The following is a 17,074-nucleotide window of genomic DNA, read 5'->3' on the forward strand; positions in this document are numbered from 1 at the left end:
CAACATTCTGGTTGTGACATTTTTTTTCACCAATGGGATGTAACTGGCTAACCATGGTGTTAGACCCTATAGACTTGATGCCTAAACGATCATGGCCACCAGGCAGACTTATCATTTCAATTATCCAATAGGATAATTCATTTGTCATCTTACTCTGAATATGTATCACTTATTTTGCACTTCTAAGGTTTGTTAAACGTGAACAATCTGTTGTCTATAGTTGAGATTAGTAAGAATCTTTTCCATCAAAATAATAGTAAGATTGAATGTAGATGTACAGATTTATGACTGTCGAGCCGACACTGTACGACATGGGGTGCTGAAAGGACTTTTCTCCATGCACCTCAAAAATCTGACTGCCTCTGCCGGGTTTGAACCCGCAATCTCAAGATGGGGAGGCAAACACTCTACCACTCATTCTTAGAGGGTGCTTACTGATGATCATTTGAGAGCAGAATTCAGGCAAAAAGCTATTCTTTTTTCTGTAGTGATTATTTAAAATTGATAGACTGGGGAATTTTATACCATGTATTTATTTAGTGGTTGTATTTTTTGTGTATGAATTTTGGAATTATTTAATTATGATATGGCAATAAGATTGGTTGTCGTAAAAAATTGATGTAATAATTAGGAAACACCCTATACCACACACGCCAGATCGGGATGGAATGTTTCCGGTTTCATCATATTGCATCAATTTCGACGTTTCTGGATGCTACTCGGTGTTCCTTATCAGATTTTATTCCTGGGCCCCTATTGGTCATTATAAAATTAATTGTGATTGGCGGACAAAGGAAAATACGGACGCTCATTGGTCGTTTTACTGTTTCCTAATTTCCGGAGAAGAGCTCGTGGGTAACGCCAAGCTTGGCTGAGCCGTTTTGTCTGTTTGACCAGTGAAGGGAAAGGTTGCCTTCTTCAGGTGACGGGTCTTCTTGGCTCCTCCAACAGGTACGCACTTAGTTGTTTTTCATCTTTCAGGTTATCTTCAAATGTAGTGTTCCGTTTAATTTCTTTTGCCGGAGCTTACTTGTTTTTTCCTTCAATTGCCAAAATTTCAGTGAAATGACAGCCTACCGGCAAGTCATATCAGAGTTGTGTTAAGAGACAGTTCCCATTTCTTTTCTTGATTTTGTAAATTAGATATTCAACGCCTTCGATGTAATCATAAAATGTAAATTTCCCCTTAGGACTGTCTCACTTATCCCGTTTCATCTTAGTGTATTCCCATTTAGGACGGGCACCCTTTCTCAGAAGTGTTTTTGAGGGGGTTGCCTCCTAAAGGTGCCCTGCACTAGGATATATATTTTATATGTTGTTTCCCTTTCTTGCATGTACATACTCATGACTGTATTATATTACTTTACTTTTCTTTCATCAGTATTATGTGATTTAAATGTTTCACCATGAACAGTGGAACACTGTGCGAGATGTTCAGACCTAAAGTTAAATAGGTAAAATTTTACCCTCAGGGTAAATTGTAATTATTTTTAATAACCAGTTTCGATTTTTAAAGGTATTTTGTTTGATTATTTGCACTTGAATTTGAATATAAATTGTTAAGTAAACTTATGAATTTAAAATTACCTTTGATTTTGCTTCTTCAGCATTGCCAATACCTTTCACCGCCTGGATATGGTTCCCAGTCGTTTCCCAATTATCCTTTCTTAGTCGTCATGTTAGTTAACCTGTTCGTTGTGTTCACTGTGTTTAAAGTGCTTACGGTTTTAATTTCACACACGTTATTATCATGTCTCTTTGTGTTAATTTGTGTTGGTGTATAACAAGGTTATTGCACAATGGTAGCAAATATTATTACTATTATTAATCGTAGCCGTTTATATACCTGGAGGTTACATTTTCCTTCACACATGTGCACACGCTTGAGATTACATATTTAGGTTTATCATGAGTGAACAGGTCTAAATAAAGATGTTTCATAATGTCTAAAAATGCCCATTTTGATATTAGAGCCTATTTGTAAGTTCATGTTACTTTTCAAAATATTTGCGAGCCTATTTGTACGTTCATGTTACTTTTTTACATATTTGCATCTGTTGGGGTTTTTCTTCTTAACCACCTATACTGCCTAGATTCCAAGATGGAGAAAAACAAATTCCTTTTTTCCTGCCATCAGCTAGCAGTGAACGATACAACAGGGAAAGAATCCTAAAATTCCTCCTTTCACCAAAATAGCAACAGCATATCTTCTTCGGTACTGGAAATCAGTGTATTCAGAATCAATTGTATGCATAACTTTAACTGCACAGGCTAATGCCAAAAATAAAATCATCAAAAGCTTTGCTAATTCATCGAAGTATTTACGAATTTTTATATTACTTGTGGGATGGCAAGATTATTTTTTGTCAAGTTTGCAACAGGGAGGTACATAAATACAACTACTTTCTCTAAAATCTGACCGAAACTTGCATTAAATTTCACAAATAACATTCACAAGGTGCTGCTCGTAAAGCAAACGCAGACCAGAAACATTCAGTGAAGTGGATGCTGCTGATGCAGAATTCCGAGGTTTCACCTAGTAACTTAAATGTGAGTTTATAAAGCTCATTTATGTCACGCATTTATAGCAGCAAATATTCTATTTAAAACTTTAAAGAACACGCATTTCAGAAACTTTCTCCAAAAATACTGCCACCAGTCAATTCTATCACAGTCGTCACTTCGTAACAGTTATTTGGAACCTGCCTAGGAAGAAGCTATCTCTAGGATCAAAGAAGTTCTTAAAGATTCTTATTTATGGATCTCTACTAACAAAAATCCAGACAGCCTTGGATGTTATGTCGCCAACTTGATGGTTGGAAAGCAGAATTCTAATGCGCCTTCCAGAGTTTATTTAGTGAGGACATGGTGGAGGTGGTGGTGTTCACGGTTTTAAGAGGAAGTACAACTGGGCAACCATCCTCTCTGAATACTAATCAGAACAAAAATGGAAGAGGTCTGACACATCAAAGAATGAAGGTATTGGCAAAAGAAAGGGAAGGACCACAAAGGGAATTTAAATGAAACAATCCCTAGGCCTCGTAAACGTAACAGTGCTGGGTAAGAGCTGACCAAGGGAGGTCAAACAGGAAAGATGAAAGTGAGGAGCAACGCCAGATTCAACTAGTACTGCATAGCTGCCAACTCATACTCCTAAGCTGAGAGCCCCTAAGGTCCCCCTTTAGCAGCCTGTTACAATGGGCAGGGGATATAGTGAATGTATTCTACTCCCCAACCCAGAGGGGGTAAAGAGGACACAGTGGCTCATTTTGTGAATTCTGATCTAAAGATGCTAATGAAGATACAGTGCTAATAGTCTCGACAGCCCCTGCCATGTGTAATGTGCATACTTATTTTTTTTTTTTAAACCATGGCACAACAGCCCCAAAGGACCTTGGCCTACCAAGCGACCTCTGCTCAGCCCGAAGGCTGCAGATTTTGAGGTGTCGTGTGGTAAGCACAGCAAATCCTCTTGGCAGTTATTCTTGGTTTTCTAGATCGGGGCAGCTATCTCACCGTCACATAGCTTCTCAAATGTAATCATGTAGGCTGAGGGGACCTCAAACCAGCCCTCAGATTCAGGTAAAAAGACCTGGCTGGGAAATGAACCTGGGGCCTCTGGATATTTGTGTGTATTTTTTTTTCCTCTTGTTCATGTGACCTACTAGGCATGTGGACTACATGGAGTAACAGAACAAATCTGAATGGAATTTCCAATAAAGGAATAAACTTATCTCTTCTGTGAAGAAAGTGTTCACAAAAGCTTCATTAAGAGTGCAAGCTTTTTAGCAGAAACTTCCAGACTTTCTTCTTCCTCTAGAACCTGTCCTCACTCATTGGGTAACATGGCTTGAGGAGCAGCTGACTACTAAGAGAGAATATTTTGAATACATTAAAGATAATGTTGGAATCTTAGAATGATGCATTTGTGTATCCAAAGCCAACAAACCTGTTAATGACTATTAAACAAAAAATACCTAGTGTACAGTATATAAAAACTCGCTTTATATTCATTGCAAACTTGGTTACTGGTCTTGAAAGCAATGAGAAGCCTCTCCATGAACACCTTGAGCTAATGAACATGGAAAAGCAGAAGCTTCCTGAAGCACTGTAAGTGCTAGAAAAAACACTGGACTGAAGACATTAATCGCTGTCGCTCACATTTTAATGGGAAAGAACAACAAAGGTGGAACAAAGGTGGAACTGAATTACCAGTCTGTCTCATTCCATACATTAAATATAGTCCCGTTTCTTCAGTCGATGTAGAATGCTCTTTTTTGGGGCTTATAAATTAATTATGAATTATGAATACCGTAACTTCTCCACAGAAAACCTAGAAAAAGTGCCTGTCATCCATTGTGAAGCAAAGTACGGGAACAGTGATGAATAAAAACACTGTATAGCAAATTCAATCTGTGTGTGGACACATTCAAAGTGTGAAATATTTTAGTTTAGCTTTTCACGTTCATTAACTAAATGTGGTACCTTGTTATGGTAGAATTTTTTAAAAGTAAATTATTAGTACTGTACTTATTTTACATTTTATACAACCTAATTGTAAGAACCTATTTTAAGCACCCACATTTCAGATGTAAAAATTTAGCTATCTAAAGGTTATATAGTGACATAATCTGGGTTTAATATCTCATCAAAGGAAACCAGAGAAAATAATATTTTTGAACCACTGTTCAACACCATTTCTTGCTACAGGTACCATCAGCACTTGGTGCAGATCAATGTCCACTATACTGCCCTAGGGATTATCATAATTTTACATGAAAATAATAGTACATGATCCAATTTCACAATTAAAAAGTATGATTCTAGAGAGATCAAAACAAACTAAACAATTTTGATAAAGGGATTGCATTAAAACAGTCAACTGAAAGTTCCGACCAGTAAAAAGAATCATCAGTAGTTTGGAAATCAACGTCATCTTCTGAACATATACAAACTGAATAATCAGTAAGATTCAAAAATACTACTCTTGTGCAGTATATCATACTATCTGTGTGTCCTGTGTGTTAAGCTTAATGGCTTCTACTGGGCATTAACACTTTGCAATATTTACAGGACAGATTTTAAATTACAAGCAGATAGATGCTCACTTTAACTAACTAAAATATGCAGTATCTTTCAGAAATGTATGGTGAGTGAATTATGCAATATTCTTTGAATCATTTGAATAAAATACTTCAACAAACAAACAAGCAAACAAATTTTACAATGGTATTTGGTTCTTGTACTCCACAACATGAAGTTCCTTAAATTTTCAAGATTTTTGCAGGTCAGTCTGTCCCATTCTGCGAAAATAAATTTCACACGATCTTCAAGAGCATTCATACCAAATTTTAGTCCATCACATTCTTGATGAATATTTAAAAGTTGCTCCATTAGTATACAAAGTATTTTTCTTTTGAAAGTTCACGACTTCAAATATTATGCTGAAGGTTCTTGAAATACTTGCAGAGTGGAATAAATAAAATAATTACTCTAGCAGCCTTAGCCTGTAGCTATCCCAACAGGACTCTGGAAACAGAGGAACATCATCATTGAACTACACAAGTCATTCACATCCATACTCTACTACAGGAAGTCACAGCAACAAACCATATGAGTCTTCAGTGCCTACATCTTTTCAAGTATTTTCTTTTTATGTCATAATTTACTTTTATGATGTGTACTACAACTAGTTTCAAAAGGCAAGTGTTGCTCTGCTCATAACCAGTATACAGTCCTATAATAATATAAATAAAATAGATTTATAGCTGAACTTTCTGGTATGATAGTAGTAATAATAGTCATCAGAATACAGGCTACTTAGTTGTCTACAGGGCAATTTCACTCATGACGAACATTTTGCTCGATTTCTCCTGGCAAGTAAACTACACTTGGAAAGAACTATTCTGAAAATATGCCGGGCTAAGTGGCTCAGACAGCTGAGGCGCTGGCCCTCTGATCCCAACTTGATAGGTTCGCTCCTGGCTCAGTCTGGTGGTATTTGAAGGTGCTCAAATATGTCAGCGTCATGTTGGCAGAGTTACTGGCATGTACTGGAAACAAGATTGTGGCAACTTTTTTTTTTTATGAAAATGGGGCATCTCACCCCTGTGACCTTGGACACACGTCGCACAGTCAATGCTGAATGGTATGTGAATGACTGTCTTCCCAAAGTCCTCGCCACTTGGAGGTCACAGCACCCAAAGTCCAAGAGTGGGCACCTTCTTCTGCATCACGACAATGCATCTGCACACAGGGCTGCCAGAACAATGGACTTTTTGGAAAGGGAAAAAGTGCGAGTGTTAACTCATCGCCCCTATTCACCCGATCTGGCCCCATGTGACTTCTTTCTGTTCCCTAAGACCAAGGAAAAAATATGTGGGCAGCGGTTTTCGCGTCAGATGAAGAGGCCATTGCAGCGTACTAAGAGTGTACTAAGTGACATCCCTAAAGAAGCTTGGACTGAAACGTTTTCTAAGTGGTTTCAGAGATTGGAAAAATGTATATGTGCTAATGGAGAGTATTTTGAAAAGTTGTAATTGTTGTTTTGCAGATACATTTTTTTCTCACACTCTGCTAAAAACTTTCAGCATAGCCCTCGTAAAAGAAGTCTTGTGGGACAACATTCTGACAAGTCAGCATCTCCGTAAACTGTCAAAAGTAGTTAGTGGGATGTAAAAATAACATCATTATTATTTCTGAAAATGATAAGTTTATTAAATTACCATGTAAGATGAATTTATTGCTCATTAAATGCACATGCTTATAGAACAGCCCGTGTAAACATTATTTTTATGAATATGGTGCTCAAAATAAGACATCTGAAACTCAGAGTACCAGATGCTATACATAATATCCTGCAAGCCTTTATATAAGTGATAATTAAGCAACTCAAATAATAGCCTCTTACTAAGAGAAGGCTGACCAATAAACATGAGAATTCATGCCCTTGTGGTTACATTGCCAAGAAATGTTTATAAAATTGCTCACTACATATGATATTTATGCTTGTGCATTTCTATTACAGTTTAACGCAAGTTCACTCAAATAGGGACTTCAGATATATGACAATCCTACTTTAACTGTAGAAAAATGTGCAGTCTAGTAGTTGTAATAGCATAATTACATTTTATTTCAAAGTGGATAAACTCTCAAAAAAAAATTTTTAAACATGTAAATTTTAAGAATAAGGTATATTTTTGCTTTAATCTCATAAAATTTGTAAAACAATATGGCTATAGAATTAACTGAAACAACTTTATTAAAGCATAACGTTAAAATATGGTATGCTGCTTGATTTTGAACTATTTATTGCATGTTAAAAACACTAAAATATGTTAGTATGTTGTCTGATGTGCCACAGAAGTCATGTTCGTGTGTCACCTTGAAGACATTGGTGTTTGCTAATGATGTAACCATCTGGGGAGAGACAGAGGTAGAGATACAAACTAGGCTGGATGAATGTGTAACCAAGTTCAAATAGTATTAGATAAAAGTTAGCACAACAAAAACTATTGCTCTGAAGAGTAGGAAAGATACTGGCTGGCATATAAAGCTTGAAGGTGGAAACATTCAATGTGTACAGGTATCCGAATACCTAGGCAGCACGATTTTCAGTGATGATGGCACAATAAAATCATGAAACATTCAATCAAATGGATTTACATGTAATGCAATCTAATACCTAAATGAAGTCAAATGAGGGGTTTCATGATGATTTTAAAGGAATATATAACCAATGCCACACAAGACAGTAAAAATAATAAATAAGATCTAAATTGACAAGCTAATCAGTAAAATTATGCCATCCCTGCCCTAGACTTTCTTCTAAAATTTTGTTTCGGAATTCAGTTGTATGACAAAATAGGAATAAAAGCATTCAAATAAATATACATATCAGATTATGATGGTCATGGTTTGTGGTGTATGTTACTGTAGTTGCATCTTCCGTGAACCAAGGGCAACAGCATAGTAGCCTAGTAAGTGGTCCTAAGAGTTGCTATGGGATCCAAACCAAAGCAAACCAAACCCCATGGCACTACAGTCCTTGAAGGACCTTGGGCTACCAAGCGACCGCTGCTCAGCCCGAAGGCCTGCAGATTACGAGGTGTCGTGTAGTCAGCACGACAAATCCTCTCGACCGCTATTCTCGGCTTTCTAGACCGGGGCCGCTACCTCACCGTCAGATAGCTCCTCAATTCTAATCACGTAGGCTGAGTGGACCTCAAACCAGCCCTCAGGTCCACGTAAAAATCCCTGACCTGGCCAGGAATTGAACCCGGAGCCTCCGGGAAAGAGGCAAGCACGCCACCCCTACACCATGGGGCCAGCTATGGGTTAGGGAGGGAAATCTTGGACATACTTCGAGTCATGGCCCTCCTTGTACTCAGGCAGCAAGGACTATAAAACGCCGTAATGGTCCCTAACCAAGTAAAGGAGATTCTCATTGGGACTTAGTGTAAGTAGGGTAGCATTCTACTTCACAGAAATTACCATGCTTAGAATATTTTAAGCAAGCCTCAGGCCTATGGGACTCCTACGAAGCATCTGAATGTGCTAGGAGTCAATGGTGTTCAGGTAAGGGAGATAATAAGGAAGAAGTAAGTCTTCCTAACAGGTATCAAAAGAGGAAGGAAAGAGTATGGGGTGGGACTGTTCATTAGGAAAACAATAGCACACAACATACAGAAGCTTCTGTTATGCATTTAAATGAACGAATGATGAGAACAGATTTAGCAGTTGGAGGATACAGGACGAGAAATGTTTCAGTATATTTGCTGCGTGCCAGAACAGGCGAGGATGAAGTAAACAAGTTTTATGAAGCACTGAGTAATGTCGTAGTCGGGATCAACAGAAAAGACAGGATAGTGCTAATGGGTTATCTTAATGCTAGAATGGGAAACAGAACTGAAGGATAAGAGACAGTGATGGGTAAATGTGGGGAATATATGGAAGCTAATAGGAATAGGAAACTTTTACTGAACTTCTGTGCTAGTGTGGGATTAGCAGTTATGAATTCGATCTTGAAGAATAAGGCTATTCACCGCTACATGTGGAGCGCAGGTGCAAGAGATACATAAGACTATATCATAACCAACTTTGACTTCAGGAAATCTGTTGGGAATGTGCAGGTATTCCAGGCATTTTTCAATGATACAGACGTCTATCTGCTCTGCAGTGAACTCAGTATGACTAGGTGTAGGATAGAGAAAGCAAAATCTGTCTGCAAACAAGTAAGGGTCTGATGCAGATACGGAATTGTTCATAGATGAAAGAAACAGAGCAAAACAAGTTGTGTGGAGTCCAAGAAGAAATCATTGTAAGATTTTGGTAACCTGCAGAGGCTTGGTCAAAGGGTACAGAAACTTTTCTGGACTGTAATAAAGAATCTTACAGTGAGGGAAAAGGTATACGGATAGTGTTTTGGGTAAATCAAGTGAACTCCCTGTAGATCCAAGAGAATCAGAAGGCAGATGGAAGGAATATGTTAAAAATATTCTCAATATAAAGGGAAATCTATCTGTTGAAGTCACAAACAATTGAGTTCATAGCCAGGAGACCAACGATGGCAGTGAAATTACGCACAAGGAAATGGAAAGGATGGTACTTTGTATTAAAGCAGCACGAACAGACAAAAGGGATTATGGTATCGGGGGAGGTTATAATTGGTAATTAAAAGCCTTATGTTGATAATTAGGCTGGTAAAACAAGTTCCTGGTTCAAGGTAGTTACAAGGGTTACTGCACTTTTGTTGTTCATTTGTTCAAAGGTATTAAGTAGCAGGGATGGATTCGGTTGGGTGGAAATGTAGTAGGCAGTTTGGCATATGCCAATGACTTAGTCTTAAATGCAGACTGTGCTGAAGGCCTGCAAATCTAACATCTTGAAATCTGAAAAAAGGTGCAGTGAGTATATGACATGACAATCAGCATTTCCAAGACTAAATTGATGCTGGTAGGAAAGAAACCTAAGAGGATCAGATGTCCAGCCAAGAATACAAAATTGGAACAGGTAATCACTGGATCTAGAAGGAAAGTAAGGAAAGTGTACAACAGAAGACCATTTAGCTCAGAGCATATAAATAATTTCATACATATATACACTAATACCAGGATAATTGGTCCATTATTGGACATTATAAATTTTCCGGCTTACGCATTCCTCGTTGCCAGCACTTCGCCCTAGTGTGCTAAGTTGGACTCATACTTTCTTCCAGGGAAAATGGATGAAAAATCTCAACAATTACGGTATGTTAGAAGGGAAGGAACCAGCCATCTGACAATCTACACTAATGTTCATAAAAAACAGAACACCTTGAAAGACTAGAGATAGGAAGTTCATATTCACAGGACATGTTCATTAGTATGTTCTGCAGAAACGATTAGCATTTCAGTCACCAAGGTTCAGCATGTGTCCTGTTGCCTAGTACGCACTGGTTCCTTCATGGGCACTGATAACTTGTTCCACGCGTGATGGTATCGATGCGTATAAGGAGCGAATGGCGTCCTGGGGTATAGCCATCCGTGCTGCATTCACCTGGTTTCACAGTTCATCTTTGGTGGTCATTGGGTCACAGCGCTGCACTCGTCGTTTCACCATATCCCACACATTTTCGATTGGCGGCAAGTCCGGTTATCGGGCAGGCCAGGGCAACAGTCTCGACATCTTGTGATAGCAAAAAGGCACGTGTTCATGCAGCAACATGTGGTCGCGCATTGTCCTGCTGAAATATGGCATCTGGGGTGTCGTGCAGAAAGGGTATGGCTACGGGTCGCAGGATGTCATTCACGTAGGTCAAATTTGTCATAGAACCCTGAACATGCACCAACTGTGATTTATGATTGTACCCAATAGCACCCCGCACCATAAGGCCTTGAGTTGGCGCTGTATGTCTTGTGCGAATGCAGTCACTGTGATGCCTCTCCCCCTGTCTGCGGCAAACCAAAATGCGGACATCATTTTCAAATAAACAGAACCTGGATTTGTCTGAAAACACTATCTGCTTCCATTCCTGTCCCCAGTGATGTCATTCCATACACTATTGCAGTCTAGCATGTTTATGTACATTAGTAAAAAGTAGACAGAGAAGTGAATGATGCGCCGGTATCGCAAACCGTAATAAACAGCGATGGACTGTCACCCCTGATAGTGTACGATGTGTAACACTGTTGCGCCAGAGCCGAGGAGGAGGCAGATCTGTCCTGCAATGCCATTCGGATGAGGAGTCTTTCTCGGGGGGGGTCTGGGGGATGCGACCAGATCCATCTCATCGTGTTCTACTGCCTTCTGTGAACCATTCTGTACACACTCGTTGCACTGCCAACACACTTCGTTCCACATGAGCAGCAATTTCCCGTATGGATGCATGATGTTCTCTCATGCCAATAATGTGCCCTCTTTCAAACTCACTCATTTGATGGTACGGTTCTCGCCATTACCTTCCGTTTATAGCGACGAGAACCGCAGACACATTTTACCAGTCGGTGGTGGTGAGCCGAGATATCGATGTGGACCTTGAACATGAGGGCCGACATGGTTCAAATGCTAATCATTTCTTCACAACATACTGATTGATTGATGATTGTTGTTTAAAGGGGCCTAACATCTAGGTCATCGGCCCCTAATGGTACGAAATGAGACGAAATGGAATGATTAAAAGTCTAAAATTCTCCACTGACCAGAATTCAAAAGAGTGAGAACGAAGAATGAATGGATGGACATGAATTTAAAACAATCAGTGGATGCGACCGGCAAGGTCTCACATTCACATAAACTGACGTGACAAAATAGTATTACTGACCAAGGGACTACTACTATAGCATAACACAATCGATTATGCGTGCAGTCAACAGGGCGTCCTAAATCGAAGTTATCGGCCCCTCATAACGGTACTGATCGCTAGCAAAGTAGAACCATGGTATTTGTTTTGTTGCGGTACTAATCAAAAGCAGCAGAGACTTGCGGTATTCCACACATTATTGTACTACTCAGAGCTTATGAAATCCGACATAGAAGACAGACCTATGTTTTTCTCACTTTGCGGCACCATTTACAGGCAACGCAAACCTATGGTGTTCATCACATAAGAGTACTAACCACAGGGACCTCTCCCTATCCCGTGGTGTTCCTCATATAGTGGGTAGAACCATGGTAGCTATCATCCCATGGTCCTGCTCATATGGTGGTACTAATCACAGGTACTGCAAAAGCCGACCGCACGGTGCTCCTGTGTGCTACTAATCACAAACCAATTTCGTACCCAATGTAGTGGTACTACGCACAAGTAAAAGCAACCCTTGGTGTTCTCCGCGTGGTGGTACTAATCACAAGTAGTTTCATGGTTCTAATACAATCAACCCTTGGTCGCCCCTTTTAGTCACCTCTCACGACAGGCAGGGGATACCGTGGGTGTATTATTTGTCAGCCTCCCCCACCTACAGGGGGTGTGTGTTTGGTCCGCGAGAGGTATTTTATTTCCCTCAAGTCCGCCGGCAAGCCGGTTAGGACCCCCCTATCCGCCACCTGGGACGCACCACGTGGGAGTATCACCTCTCCCCCTGCTACGCCTGCGTAGCAGGTTCGTGGTCACAACATACTAATGTACATGTCCTGTGAATATGAACTTCCTATCTCTAGTCTTTCAAGGTGTTCTAGTATTTATGAACATCAGTATAGTTATAGCTAATGAATTAAATTATTGAAATGGGCACATACTTCATGAGCAGAATAGCTCAGCAATATATAATAACGTTAACAAGGATTATTCTCTCTTCCAAATTAGCCATAGAGAAATTCAAGAAAGAATTCAGAAATTCAAGAAAAATAGTTTGGAAGGGCCAGACAATATTGCTGGGGAGGTTCTAAAACTAGAAGGTAGAGCAATTATATGCTACTTGGAAATAGTATTTAATTACTACAACTATTGAAAAAAAATTCAAATTCTAGATGACTGGGAGAAAGTAACTGAAGTCCTGATTTTTAAGGAGGGGGGGGGGGGGGGCAGGAGGAGGGAGCAAATTGCTAAGGAACAACATGTATACAAATGAAACACCTTATTTCAGGATATCAAAGAGCAGAATGGGAGAGATGCTCATGGATTAATGACTGGCAACATAGATTCTTGTGCAAAAGCCAGATATTGTCGCTCTTTCAGGATATTAGCGAGTCACTAGGCAAAGATGTGCAAGTTGATGCTATTGTAACTGATTTTTCTAAAGCATTCAATGTAGTACCACATAACATTCTGATCTAAAAATTGGTGGAAACAAACACTGATAAAAGGATGGTCCCATGGATAAGATAATTTTTGGCACATGACACACAAAAAGTAAAAGTGAGAAGTAAATACTCTGATGAAGTTCCTGTAATGTTAGGAGTAGTACAGGATACTGTTATTGAACCACTTCTATTTATGGTGTTTATCAACAATCTGCTGTATGAAATTTGAAGTGACTCTGGACTATTTGCAGGTGATTGTACAGTATAATATACAGAAAAATATAAAACTCTGATAATAAGTTATTACAAGCCAATCTGATAGTACTGCATAAGTGGACACTATAACAAAATGAAAATAAATTCACAAAAATAATGGGGAAGAAATGTAGACAAGATGATTTTTAATACTGTCTTGGGTCAGATGCTCTTGTGGAGAGTGATTCATGCAAAAACCTAGGAATTCATGTTAAAGAAAAAAGAGATTGAAAATGGGACATTGAATTAGGAAGTATTATTTCTAAAGCATTCAAATAGAAGGGTGTAACTAAGAGTGCTAAATGGCTCCAGTACCCAGGCGAATGCGCTGGGATATTTATCACTTGTGAGGCCAGCCCTGCAATATACAGTTTTAAAAAAATGCTAGACGGACGAAACTGGTTCGAAAAGACGTAGAATTTAAAAAAAACTGATCCCAAGGATATATTCAATGGGGATAAATTTGGAATGCTGATCAAAACATCCGACACTCTCTAGTGAATGAAAGCTAAAACATTGCGTCCTGGAGTAGGAATGACTTGGACTAGGGAAAGGAAAGCAACCCACAGTGCAAAGATGAAGGAATACTGGGCTAAGAAGAAAGCTCACCAGAGTTAGGAACCACATGGTCCAAGGGACCTCAAAAACAAGAAGAAACCATTTATTTTCAGTTTTGACTCGTTAATTTTTAACTGTTAGGTTGTTCAGTCTGTTGAAACTAATTTATGAATAAATCAGATTATACCTGGAAAAACATATAATCTGTTAAAATATGGTTTTCTTTCCAGGTATTTTCTAAATTTTATTCATTCATAAATTTGTTTCGACAGGCTGAAGAACCTAACAATAAGGCGTAGAGAGAGATAGTGGGCTATGCCACATTTTGGTTGCATAGTTATATTATATTATGTATTTTCTATCAAATTTAAAAATGTTGTTCATCATAGTATGATTTTTTAGTTAGTTTATACACAAAAATGAAAATTCGTGTAACTGATGTGCGACAGTGAGCTATGCTGAACGTTATTTCCCTCAGGTCAATAGTGCAGCCGTTTGTAATCACATGATTATGGTTTACAACATGGCAGACTATGAGTGAGAGTCAGTTGCGACTGGCTGTGAAAAATCAAGAAAACGGAAGAGGAATGAAGACAATTGGAAAAAGACACAAGCCAATGTCAGAAGAAATCTAGGGTCAGAATATACTAGCTCTAAAACAAACAAGATTGTACCTGCAAAATGAAGTGGTAAAGGAAACTGTAACAAAGGTAGACAAGTCTAACCACAAATGGTGTAGTTTCCACATGCTCAGTTCAGATGAGAAAGACACTTTTTACTACATTCTATAATACTGGTGACTACAACCTCAAAAATGGTCCGGTTCCATGGCTAAATGGTTAGCGTGCTGCCCTTCGGTCACAGGGGTCCCGGGTTCAATTCCCAGCAGGGTTGGGAATTTTAACTTATCATCGGTTAATTTCTCTGGCACGGGGTGTATATGTTGTCTCCATTATCATTTCATCCTCATCACGACACGCAGGTTGCCTACGGGAGTCAAATAAAAAGACCTGAATCTGGTGAGCCGAAAATGTCCTCAGATACTCCCGGCACTAAAAGCCAACGCCATTTCATTTCATTTACCTCCAAATATGCATATTTATTTAGCCTTATCAGTCGTAATGAATGTGAAAGAGCATATGATGACAAAAGAAAAATAAGTAAGTAAACAAAAATTTTCATTCTTTTATTCTGTGAATAAAGAATGTATGTCTGTGAGGGTATGTTCCAAAGGGTTTGTGACATATTCAGAATTTCGAAAAGATGTCTGTGGACAGCTAGAAGGGACAGGAAAGAAAAATCTGCAGAGGATCAGCTTGATGAGTGCAGTGATAGTGACGATGTGAATGACAGACAAAACATAATATATTCTCCACATTTAGACAAAAGGGGCCAGCACAGAAAGCAGAAAGAGTAGTATTCAGAAGTTGAGAAAAGAGTGATTGAACATGAAGAAATTTCCCATGTATAATAGTCATTACACGAGAAAGAAGTCTACTAAGAAGTATATCCGATCAGTGAAAGTGGTAGCTGAGATGTGTAATTACATAAGGAAGAAAATGACAAAAATGAAATGAAAAGTGTTGCATATACTACATACAGAACTATATTTAATAGCTAATTTAATATATGTTTCAAGATGACGCATACAGACACATCCAAAGTATTTGATGCGTGGTTATCTAAAGACGACGCCTTCAAACCACTACACATTCGTTTGCATCAGTGTCGTGCTACACAGGCACACAGTTTCAGAATGACACACGCAGTGAAGACAGCAAGTATAGTTTGATAAGTTTAGACCTACAAAAAGCATTACAAATACCAAAACTGCCTACTGAAGTGGTGTTTCATTTACGCCAAGTTCCCTAATCGACAAATTTATGCAAAACACACGACAACCTGATGAGCGCGTTGCCTATCCAACAAATTTCTGAGTGTTACAGAATTCTATAGCCATTCTAAGAAAGATAACCAGATTATAAAATGATATACTGTATTACACAAATTTAAACTACCTACTGGTACACTTCTCATGGTCAGTGGATGAGCAGAATCACAAAAGCAGTGCAATACTTGTCCGCATGTAACTGTGGTGCACCACGGCAGACCATTCAACGTTTTAGGGAAGACTGCAGAAATAGAGCTAACGGAGGAGAGTATGAGGCATTCTTAATGCAAACCCGAATTCCATTAGATACATCCACTATGAAATTCAGTAGCTGATACATTGATATCTAAACATTCAATTCTCCATTCAAAACAACACTTCCATCATAAAACAATGCAAAATGCTAACATTACTAATGATAGAAAATGAGAAATTTATAATATATTCAATGCATTCCTATGCAATTAATTCACAGATGCATACAAACCATGTGAATACAGTTGTAATGTGGTTTGTATCTTTATTAATTGTATATTTGGGCCTACAGTTGGACAGCATTAAAGATTATTATTTCCCATTGCTTCAGTAAATCATTGTGAACTTAGCTTGTGGCTTTTCCTTCTGGTACCCTAATAAAGTATTTTGAGATATGTGGGTAAAATCTATCATCTCTGTTGATGATCTATGGGCAGTCTTTTATAATCTTTATATTCTTTTGCACCTAATTGTTCATTAGTATGATTATTTTAATAGAGCTTTATTGAATAAATGAACATATCTTTTCTTGGTGAAGGATTAAAGATGACAGCTTTTTTATCAAAGCTCATTATGGACAGATAATAATTTGTGACTGTGGAAGCCAATATTTTTTTTAAGTCGGTGATCTACTTCAGTCTCTACAAGTTACAGTTACCCACTCAAGTGAAATGCCAACAGTCTTCTATAAAGTCATACGAAACTGGACTTCAAATGCAAGTTACAGCTGATACCAAGTCTGTAACGAGTTGACACACTAACTTCTAACAACTATGCAGTAGTTTTCATGGGCATATGTCAGCAGAATTGAAGCATCTTTCAAGATAATATGAGCAAGAAATTTGATTAAAACTAGCAAAGAACAATGAATATACTTTGCACATATAGTTCTCAAAC

The 17,074-nt window shown here is 38.5% G+C and overlaps 1 protein-coding gene across 2 annotated transcripts in view; it reads right to left on the reverse strand.

Annotated features, from left to right (window-relative positions):
• The window catches only part of LOC136857009 (longitudinals lacking protein, isoforms H/M/V), a 377,513-nt gene that overhangs the window by 104,100 nt on the left and 256,339 nt on the right, over positions 1-17,074 (reverse strand). Inside the window, exon 5 of one of the 2 annotated variants that reach the window (XM_067135347.2) lies at positions 5,273-5,529. The exons of the other annotated variant lie outside the window; for it this stretch is intronic. Coding sequence (XP_066991448.1) covers positions 5,489-5,529 — 41 coding nt within the window. The 3' untranslated portion in view covers positions 5,273-5,488. Of the gene's footprint in view, positions 1-5,272; positions 5,530-17,074 lie in introns of those variants that run through there. 2 annotated transcript variants of the gene reach the window in all.

This window comes from Anabrus simplex, chromosome 1 (assembly GCF_040414725.1).
Source record: "Anabrus simplex isolate iqAnaSimp1 chromosome 1, ASM4041472v1, whole genome shotgun sequence".
Taxonomy (NCBI): Eukaryota; Metazoa; Arthropoda; class Insecta; order Orthoptera; family Tettigoniidae; genus Anabrus; species Anabrus simplex.